Source organism: Budorcas taxicolor, chromosome X (assembly GCF_023091745.1).
Source record: "Budorcas taxicolor isolate Tak-1 chromosome X, Takin1.1, whole genome shotgun sequence".
Classification (NCBI taxonomy): Eukaryota; Metazoa; Chordata; class Mammalia; order Artiodactyla; family Bovidae; genus Budorcas; species Budorcas taxicolor.
In genome coordinates this window covers 146,192,881-146,203,541 of record NC_068935.1, presented here as the reverse complement: position 1 = coordinate 146,203,541, position 10,661 = coordinate 146,192,881, and the positions used below count along the sequence as shown (strand labels likewise).

General features: G+C 54.2%; 1 protein-coding gene across 1 annotated transcript in view; it reads right to left on the bottom strand.

Annotated features, from left to right (window-relative positions):
• Positions 1 to 1,504: 1,504 nt before the first annotated feature.
• The window catches only part of SHROOM2 (shroom family member 2), a 146,417-nt gene continuing 137,260 nt past the window's right edge, over positions 1,505 to 10,661 (bottom strand). The window contains exons 9-10 of the mRNA XM_052663660.1: positions 3,449 to 3,721; positions 1,505 to 1,771 (exon numbers count right to left, since the gene is read on the bottom strand). Of these exons, the coding sequence (XP_052519620.1) occupies positions 1,505 to 1,771; positions 3,449 to 3,721 (540 nt within the window). The remainder of the gene's footprint in view (positions 1,772 to 3,448; positions 3,722 to 10,661) is intronic.

Here is a 10,661-nt window from a genome sequence, read left to right as displayed (position 1 = left end):
CCAACATGAAGTTATCCTGGGGCTTCTCCCACCATTATGCAGGCATCTCACCCAACTGGGATGGAACACAGACGATCAGGTTAAAAATCAGACCGTGAGAACCAAGCCATGAGGGGCTGAACACCTATCGTGCCTACGGACATGCATATAGCCTCTTTGGTGAACTGTCTATTTAAGTCTCTGGCTCACGGTTTAACTGGGCTGTTAACTTGGAAAGATCTTTATACATTCTGAATGCAAATGCAACACTTGGGATCAGCAAGTTATCTTCTAGTCATGACTCGGGCACTGTAAAACAACAGCTCGACAGTGTTTTCTTTAGTGAACAGACTCTCTTGATCACCTTGCAATATCAAAGGATAAAACGGGGAACAGATGGTGGTCCACTCTATGGCGGAGAAAGACCAGGTCTGGGAGTTCTGTGGTCCACCAGGACCTCTGGAAAGCCAGAACCACAGGTTCTTACAGGAAACATGGCCTTGACACTGCCATAACTAATCCAGAGAAGCAACATGAGAGGAGCTGCTAATTATAATCCACAATCATATACACACAGAAATACAATCAGGACACAAAGAAATGTTCTGGGGCAGGGGTGGGGGTGGGGGGGGCGGAGGGGAAAGTAAATGAGGAAAATATCTCAGGGGCCTTAAGAAGAAGAAAAAAAAAAACTTGCAAGCACCTACCCTCCGGACACACTTTCAGCCAGGTAATCTCACTTTGCAGGAGAAATACCATTTGCACGCGGGTGCCATCCCAGAACAAAAGCCGGCGCGTCCCTTCTGCCTGCGCCTTAAAGTATGCACACTGTGCAAGGGGCGATTTCACCATGGGTGAGCCCAGCCCGCTGAAAGCGCGGCATTCCACCGCTGGTCTTTAAACCACACGGACAACTATTCTCCCTTCTAAGACACTAATAAATAATGCTAATCCTCATGATTTTTTTGCTGGGTAAGGAGTCATCCTTACAGGACAGACACAACCAATGGCGCAACACTTCTGGCGCCTCCCGTGATCCACAGGACAGCTCGTGCGCCAGGCGAACCCCGCCCCGTCAACCCACATGCACCTTCTTAGAGATGCGCTCGTTCCTTCCCGCGTGAAGGACACGGTTCAGTGCCCGCACTGCCGGCAGAGGCCACATGGGTGACCCTGTTGTGCAGGCGCGCATGGTGCACCAAAGCCCCTGGTGCGCCACGTGGGGACGCTTCCGGACCACCGCAGCGAAGGGGCGGGGGTGAGCCACTCTGCTCAACATTCCAAAAGGGAACCTAAGAATTAAAGAACTCATCCCAAACGCACACATGGAAGTTATTGCTTTGCTGACCGCCACCTGGCCATGAGAGGACACCCCCCACCCCCCGACCCCCATCGACAGGACGTAAATACAGGCTGCAGTTTTCAGCTGCATCCACAGGACCAGAGCTGATGACTCCACCAATCCCATCCGCATCCTCCTCCTCCTCCAGGGAGGGCCGGGTGGGGTGGGGGGGTGGGTGTGCCCTCATTTGCCTCTTTCGGGCTGCAGGCTGTCCAACAGGCACTTCAGCTGCTCCTCACCCAAGTGTATTTTGTCTTCCAGCTCGCGCTGTTCGATGATGAGCGCCGACTTCATCTTGACGAAGTGCTCGTAGTCCGCGAGGCTCTCGGGGCCCAGGTAGCTGGCCAGGATGTCGAAGACGATGCCCTCCCGGCGGTCCAGGTTCTCCTTCAGCTCCCTGGCGTCTTCGTGCTGCTGGATCAGGATGCGCTGCTTCTCCAGCAGGGATTGCTGGACAGACAGAAGACACACAAGCCTGCTAGGGACCCTGCGGGGGGCGGGATAGGGCTGGCCAGCACCTCCCACCGCCTGCGCAGCGAGGTGCCCGGATACACCCCGGCGCGAGGCACTCGGATACACCCCCGCCCCCACAACGCGCCCAGATACACTCCTGCATGAGGCAGCCAGATACACCACCCCACGAGACGCCGGGACACACCCCCACATGAGGCACCCGGATACACCCCCGACGAGAGCACCAGGATACTCCCCCGCACGAGCCACCCAGATACATCCCCCGCCCCCTCGCCACCAGGCGCCCAGATACAGCCGGAGGAACATGAGAGCCATCCGCGCCCGGAAAAGTCCAAAACTGGGAGATGTGCGCAGGCAGCGAAGGTCTCGCGGGGTGGGGGGGACCTGGGTGCGCCCAAGGCATTTCCCTGACAACACAGCGGATGAGGGCAAAGCGGGTCAAAGCAGTGCATTTAAAGAGATCTCCCAGGGCAGGATTGCTAAACCATTCTGGCACCAGTAGAGGCAGATGGTGAAGAGGACAAGGGGCTGAAAAACGAGAGACAGAGGTGGGGGCTGGGGCAGGTGGGTCGCAGAGCTGCCCTGGTTCCTTACTCTGGGGCACACAGACGCCCCCACTCCTAGATCGAGGTGCACACCTGCAGTCCCTGCCCTCCCGTACATAACGAGCTGTGAAAACAAGGCAGGGAGCGAGGAACGGCATTAAACAGTCTCCACGTGGCAGCTGATGCATGCCAGGGAACGCCCGGATCTCAGTCCCAGTTTCCAACGCCAGCAGTTGATTCTCCCAACAGGGCTACAGAGATCAGTTGGCATCCCTGAAGACTACAAGCTCCCAATTGAAGGGAGGGCGTCCTGTGTCCACGTCTGGCCCACGTGTCCCGCTTTCTATCTGGAAAGACAGGGGGAGCCTCCCACAGCCGGATGCTGCCTCTTTGCCCTCGTTAGCGCCTGTCATCGACAGTTTCCCCCAACTCTGTTCACAGTGGAGGCCAGGCCCCTCCACTGAACTTGGAGCAGGCTGTGGACCATGGCTGCCTCTGGCTCTAGGAAGGTGAAGCTCATCAAGCATTGCCAGCGTGGACCTAATGTGGAGACACCGAGGGATACAGTGAAGGTTCAGGGCCCAGGAAGTCCACAGGCAATGTCCCCCACGGGGAACTCCTTCAGTGTCCCCGATGCTAACTAATAAGCCTATTGATGGCATCACTGACTCAACGGACATGAGTCTGAATGTATAAAATAATGCTAGCATGTTCTGGCCACCTGATGCAAAGAACTGACTCACTGGAAAAGACCCTGATGCTGGGAAAGACTGAAGGTGGGAGGAGAAGGGGATGACAGAGGATGAGATGGTTGGATGGCATCACTGACTCAATGGACGTGAGTTTGAGTAAAACTCAGGGAGATGGTGATGGACAAGGAGGCCTGGCGTGCTGCGGTCCATGGGGTCACAAAGAGTCGGACCCAACCGGGTAACTGAACAATGCGGGGAATCTCGGGGTGACCCCCCACTACGAGAAGGAAGAGAGCGACAGAGAAGAAGACCTTCTGCGACCAGCTGGACAGCCAGCCCAGCGAGGCTTCCAGGCGTTCACTCTGCACCCTGCGGGCCTTCCCCCCAATCCATCCGTCCCGCCTCAGGGGCAGTACCCGATCGCCCGGAGGCGTGCTGTCGTCCAGGTTGTTGAGGGCGTTCTCCACGCGGGCCAGGCGGCCGGACAGCGACAGCAGAAGGTTCACCACCTTGTCGAGGTCCCCGATGAACATGCGGAACTTGTCAAACTCGTTGGGCTTGCACATGGCCTTGACCAGCGCCTCCACTTCGTCGCCCAGCGTGCTGTTGGCCTGCACGTCCTCCAGCAGGCTCTCCCGCGCCTCCCGCAGCACCTGCAGCTTGCGGCCAAGGCTCTCAATGAGCTCCTGCTGTGGGTACAGCGTGCGGGACTCAGTCATGGCCCTGCTGACCCAGGCGGCCCCCTGTACCCGCCTGTACCTCCTGGCCTGTGGGCCAGTCAGCAGCTTGTTGCACACGAACAAATATCAGGCCAGCATCGAAAAAATCTGCAAGCAATAAATGCTGGAGAGGCTGTGGAAAAAAGTGAAACCCTCTTGCCTTGTTTGAAACTGAAAGTCGCTCAGCTGTGTCCGACTCTTTGGGACCCCCACGGCCTATGCAAGTTGATGGGATTCTCCAGGCCAGAACACTGGAGTGGGTAGCCTTTCCCTGCTCCAGGGGATCTTCCCAACCCAGGGATCGAACTCAGGTCTCCTGCCTCGTGGGCAGATTCTTTATCAGCTGAGCCACGAGGGAAGCTCCCTTGCACTGTTAGTGGGACTGTAAATTGGTACAGCAATTATGGACAACAGTATGGCGATTTCTTTTAAAAAAAAAAAAAAAAAAAAGGACTAAAACAACCATATGATCTAGCAAATCCCAGTACTGGACATACACCCTGGAGGAAAGCATGACTGAAAAAGACACATGTACCTCATTGTTCACTGCAGCACTATTTACAATAGCTAGCACATGGGTGGAGAAGAAAATGGCAGCCCACTGCAGTGGTCTTGTCTGGAGAATCCTGTGGACAGAGGAGCTTGGTAGGCTGCCGTCTATGGGGTCGTACAGAGTTGGACACGACTGAAGTGACTTAGCAGCAGCAGCACACGGAAGCAACCTAGACGTCCATCGGCAGATGGATGGATAAAGAAGCTGTGGTACATATACACAGTGGAATATTACTCAAGCATGAAAAGCAATACCTTTGAGTCAGTTCTAATGAGGTGGATGAACCTAGAGCCTATTACACTAAGTGACATAAATCAGAAAAAACAAAAAACAAATATCATATATTAACACATATAAACAGAATCTAGAAAGATGATACTGATGAACCTATTTGCTGGGCAGCAGTGGAGATGTAGACACATAGAGAACAGATGGGCAGGGGGACGGACGGTGGGACTAATGGAGACAGTAGCGTGGAAGCACACACACTATGATATGGAGAAAGCTAGGAGGAATCTGCGGGACGACACAGGGACTCCAACACTGCCATCCTACTCCTTCCCCCAACCCCCCCCCACAAACGCCCATCACGGGTCCCTGACGGGCCTCCAACCCTCCTTGTCCACACATCCCAGCCACTGGTCCCTGGCCTCCTCCTCTCCCAGCATCTCTCCTGGTCCTGTGTACACTGCTCTCTGACCTCAAGTCCTTGAGTGCATCTCCCAGCCCCCTTCCCCTTTGTTTACCCAGCTGCATCTGGTAGTCGATGACCTTACATGCAAGCCTCCTCCTCCCTGTTCACACAGCTTCCAGCCACTGGTCCACTGCCTTGATGTGCAGTCCTCTTCCTCCTTGTCAACACAGCTCCAGACACAACCCACGCCCCCCCGATCTCATCTCGTCACTCCTCCCTTTCCACCGACGTTCAGCCACAAGTCCCTGCCCTCCTCTGCAACCTTGTCCCATTCGTGTCCACACAGATCCAACCACCCCAATAATCCTTTTCCGTGTTCACACAGCTCCAGCCTCATCCCTCACTGCCTGTGAGTCTGTGTGCATGCTCAGTCACGTCCAACGCATTGCCGTCGAATAATGGGCTGTAGCCCGCCAGGCTTCTCTGTCCACGGGGTTTCCCCAGCCAGAATACTGGAGCAGGTCACCACTTTCTACTCAAGGGGATCTTCTTGAACCTGTGCCTCCTGTATCGGCAGGCAGATTCTTTACCACTGAGCCGCCTGGGAACTGACCTCCCCACCCTCGTCTTGCTAGGTCTTCGTCTACACGGCTAAACTAGTGGTCTCTGACCTCAACTACTATCCTCCTCATCCTTGTCCACACAGTCTCAGCCGCTGGGGCCTGCCTTAATGTACAAGCCTTCCCATACTGTTCACATAGGTTGGACTGTTTGTCCCCAACTTTATCTCAAAACCTCCTCCGACTTGTAACGCCCTGTTGCAGCCACCGGTGGCTGACTTTATCTGCGAGCCTCCTCTTCCTCGGACAGAGTTTTCACCAAGGGTCGGCGATTTCTCTTCCAGTCCTCTGCCGCTGGTCTGCACAGCACCAAGCATGAATCCTTGACCTTATCTGCTATCCTTCTGATCCTTGTCCACACAGCCCCTGACCAACTTCATCTACAAACCTCCCCATCCTCTTTCACGCAGATCCGGCCGCCATTCCCTGACTTTATCTGCAGCCTTCCTTCCACTTGAACACACCGCTCCAGGCACCAGAACCTGACTTTATGTGTGCTCCTCCTTGTAGAGAGAGTTCTAGCCATGGGTCCCTGTCCTCCCATACAATCGTCTTCCTCCTGGTACAGAGAGCCCTAGCCACTTGGTCTTTGACTTTGCTTTCCGATCCTCCCGCCTCGTGTTCCCAAAGCTCCAGCCGCTGGTGCCCGATCTCTTCTCCAGATGTCTTCCTCCTTGTCCACACAGCTCCAGCAACAGGTCACTGAACTCATTTCCAGTCCTCTCCTTCCGAGTCAGCACAGCTCGAGGACTGGTCCCTGAACCCCCATCCATTCCTGCTCACGTTCACACAGCTGCATCCACACGTCCCTGGCCACTCACAAATCCCCCCTCCTCCTTGTCCACACACAAGGCCAGGAACGGGTCCCTGACCTCCTCTCTCATCAGTCTTCCTCTTTTCCACACAGTTCCATCTAGAGGTCACTGACCTAAACTGCAAACATCCTCACCCTTCAGCTCAGTTGCTCAGTCACATGTCCGCCTCTTCGTGACCCCATGGGCTGCAGCACGCCAGGCCTCCCTGTCCATCACCAACTCCCAGAGCTTGCACAAACTCATGTCCATTCAGTCGGTGATGCCATCCAACCATCTTATCCTCTGTCGTGCCCTTCTCCTCCTGCCCTCAATCTTTCCCAACATCAGGGTGTTTTGTAATGAGTCAGTTCTTAGCATCAGGTGGCCAAAGTATTGGAGTTTCAGCTTCAGCATCAGTCCTACCAATGAACACCCAGGACTGATCTCCTTTAGGATGGACTGGTGGGATCTCCTTGCAGTCCAAGGGACCCTAAAGAGTCTTCTCCAACACCACAGTTCAAAAGCATCCATTCTTTGGTGCTCAGCTTTCTTCACAGTCCAGCTCTCACATCCATACACGACTCCTTTTGTCTACACCGTACCATTCCTTTCATCTGCACAGCACTGTCTGGCCTCGCCATTCCTTTTTGTCTATGTGGCTGTGTAAATGAACTGATTCAACTGACCTGAACTGCAGTCCTCTTCATCCTTGTCCTCACAATCCCAGCCACTGGTACCTGACCTCATCTCCAAAACGCCACATCCTTGTTCACACAGCTCTGGCCTTATTTCCCAGACTTTATGCCCAGTCCTTCCCTCTTGTGCTGGGCTTCCCTGCTGGCTCAGTGGGTAAAAAGTCTGCCTGCAATGCTGGAGACACAGGTTCAATCCCTGGGTCAGGAAGATCTACTGGGGAAGGGCATAGCAACCCACTCCAGTTTTCTTGCCCTGGAGAATCCCATGGACAGAGGAGCCAGGCTAGCTACAGTCCTTGGGGTCACAAAGAGTCAGACATGACTGTGCGACTAACCTCCCTCCCCCGCTTTCTTCCCCTCTTCACACAGCTTCCGTGGCCAGTGCCTGATCTACTCTCCAACCCTCCTCCTGCTTGTCCACACAGCCCCAGCCACTGGTCCCTGAACTGTGCTCCTTGTGTTTGCGCAGCTGCATCTACAGGTCCCTGGTCACCTGTCAATCAACCTCCTCCTCGAACACAAAGCTCCCATCCCTTTTTTTCCACGTTGCCATCTAGTGGTCAAAGGCGCAAAGTGCAGCTGTCCTCATCTTTGCACACAGCGGTCCAGCCACTGGTCTTTGCCTTGACTGCGAATCATTTCCTCCCTGAACACTGAGCCCCAGCCATGTTTCACGACCTCCTCTGCGCACCTCCTGTGCCGAATCCACACAGCTCCAACTCACTGGTCCCTGCCCTCATCTACCATCCTCTTCCTCCTCTGCAAAGAGAGCCAGGCACAAGTCGCTGACCTTGTCTCAAATTTTCCATCACCCTAGTCTACATACCTCTGACCTCTCCAACCTATTCTTGGTAGTGGTGGTTTAGTCGCTAAGTCATGTCCGACTCTTGTGATCCCATGGACAGACGAGCCTGGCAGGCTACAGTCCATGGGGATTCTCCAGGCAAGAATACTGGAGTGGGTTGCCATTTCCTTCAGGGGGATCTTCCCAACCCAGGAATCGAACCTGGGTCTCCTGCACTGTAGGCGGATTCTTTACCAACTGAGCTACACAGGAAGCCCATAATCTATTTTTACTCCATCTCCAGTAACTCAAAGCCACTGGTCCTGGCCCTCCTTCCCATCTTATCAAACCCTGTCCACACAGCTCCAGCCAATGGTTCCTGACCTTCTGGTGTTCACAAAAGCGGCACCTGTAGGTCCCTGGCGACCTCACAGACCCACCACCCTGTGCACATAACTCTATGAGTTGTCTCTGACCGTGTCTCCCACAACACATTGTCTTTTCCACACAGGTCCTTGTAGTGGTCGCTGACCTGAACTGCAGTCCTGCTCATCCTCGTCCACACAGCTCCAGCCACCAGTCCCTGACTTTGTCACCGGAGGTCCTCCTACCTGTACAGAGATCCCCGGCCACCGTCCTTGACTTCCTCTACAATCCTGCCCCAAGTCCACGCCACTCCAGTGACCGGTCCCTGACCTCATCTGCAATCTTCTTTCTCCGTGTCCACAAAGATACAGCCACAAGTCCCTGACCTTCTCTCCAGTCTCCATTCTCTTCTCCGCATACCTCCCCAGACAAGTCCTTCAATCTTTCCTATGCCTTCTCAGCATGGGCCAAGCCACTGGTGCCTGACCTCCTCTCCAGCTCTCCTCCTTCTTGTCCACACTTCGGCCACAAGTCAATGATCTCCTCTCCAATCCCTCTCTTCCTTGTCCACGCAGCTCCAGCCCCTGGTCCCTCACCTTGCCTCTCATTCCCTTTCTCTCTGTCTACACAGCTTCATCTAGTGGTCACTGACCTGCACTGCCGAAGAATGGATGCTTTTGAACTGTGGTGTTGAAGAAGAGTCCTGAGGGTCCCTGGGACCGCAAGGAGATTCAACCAGTCCATCCTAAAGAAAATCAGTTCTGAGTGTTCATTGGAAGGACTGATGCTGAAGCTGAAACTCCAATCCTTTCGGCCACCTGATGCGAAGAGCTGACTCATTGGAAAAGACCCTCACGCTGGGAGAGATTGAAGGCAGGAGGAGAAGGGGACGACAGAGGATGAGATGGTTGGATGGCATCACAGACTCAATGGAGATGAGTTTGGGTAAACTCCAGGAGCTGGCGATGGACAGGGAGGCCTGGCGTGTTGCGGTTCATGGGGTTGCAGAGACTCGGACACAACTGAGCGACTGAACTGAACTGAGCTGAACCACAATCCTCCTCATTCACACCCACACAGTCCCAGCCAGTGGTCCCTGACTTATTAACTGATGAACCTCCACATCCGTGCTCACACAGGCGTGGCCCCCTGTCACTGACAGTATCTCCAACTGTCCTTTTTGTAGACACAGCTCCAGCCACTGCTGCCTTTTTGAATCCGCAGTCCTCCACCTCCTTGTAAAGAGAGCCTATCTAGCCACTGGTTTCCTTTCCACTCCTCGGTTTCCTTTCCACTCCTCCTGCTCCATGTCCAAACAGCTCCAGCAACTCGTCCCTGACATCGGCTACGTGTTCCCTCCTCCTTGTCCACACAGCTCCACCCATGGCCCCTGACCACATCTCCTATCTTCCTCCTCCTTGACCAAACAGCATCAGGCATGGCCACCTGAGTGCATCTCCAGACCTCCTCCTCTGTCCCCAAAGCTCCAACCACGGCTCCCCGACTTCCCCTCCACTCCTCATTGGCCTTGTGCAGAGGGCTTCCAGCCATTGGTCCCTGCCTTTCTTCCTATCCTCCCGCTCCAGGTCAACCTGTCCCTTGACTTTCTCCACAAGCGTCCTCCTCCCTGTCTAAACAAGCTACAGCAACTGGCCCCTAACCTTGTCTCTCAAACCCCTTCCATTCTGCCGACATGGCTCCATCTCATGGTCACTGACCTGAACTGCAATCCTCCTCATCCTGGTTCTCACAGTCCCAGCCCAGGTCCCTGATTTCCTCTAAACCCCCCCCTCATCCTTGTTCACACAGGTCCAGCCACCTGTCTATGACTTTATCTTCCCTCCTCATCTACACAGCGACAGCTACGGGACCCTGATCCCTCTCTCCCATCCTGCTCTTCCTTATACACACAGCTCCACTCACTGGTTCCTGACCTCCTCTCCAAAATTCCTCCTCCTTGTGCACAAAGGTCCAGTTGCTGGTCCCTGACCTCAGGCCAAAGCTTCTTCTCTTTAGTCCAGTAGCTCAAGCCACTGGTCCCTGACTGCCTCTCCATTCTGCCTCTTCTTTGTCACACAGCCCCAGCCCCTGGTTCCTGACTTAAAAATCTCCAAACCTCCTAATCCTTATTCATCCAGGTCTGGCCTCGTTTTTCTGCTTTATTGACTATGCCAAAGCCTTTGACTGTGTGGATCACAATAAACTGTGGAAAATTCTGAGAGATGGGAATACCAGACTACCCGACCTGCCTCTTGAGAAACCTATATGCAGGTCAGGAAGCAACAGTTAGAACTGGACAGGGAACAACAGACTGGTTCCAAATAGGAAAAGGAGTATGTCAAGGCTGTATATTGTCACCCTGCTTATTTAACTTCTATGCAGAGAACATCATGAGAAACGCTGGACTGGAAAAAACACAAGCTGGAATCAAGATTGCCGGGAGAAATATCAATCACCTCAGATA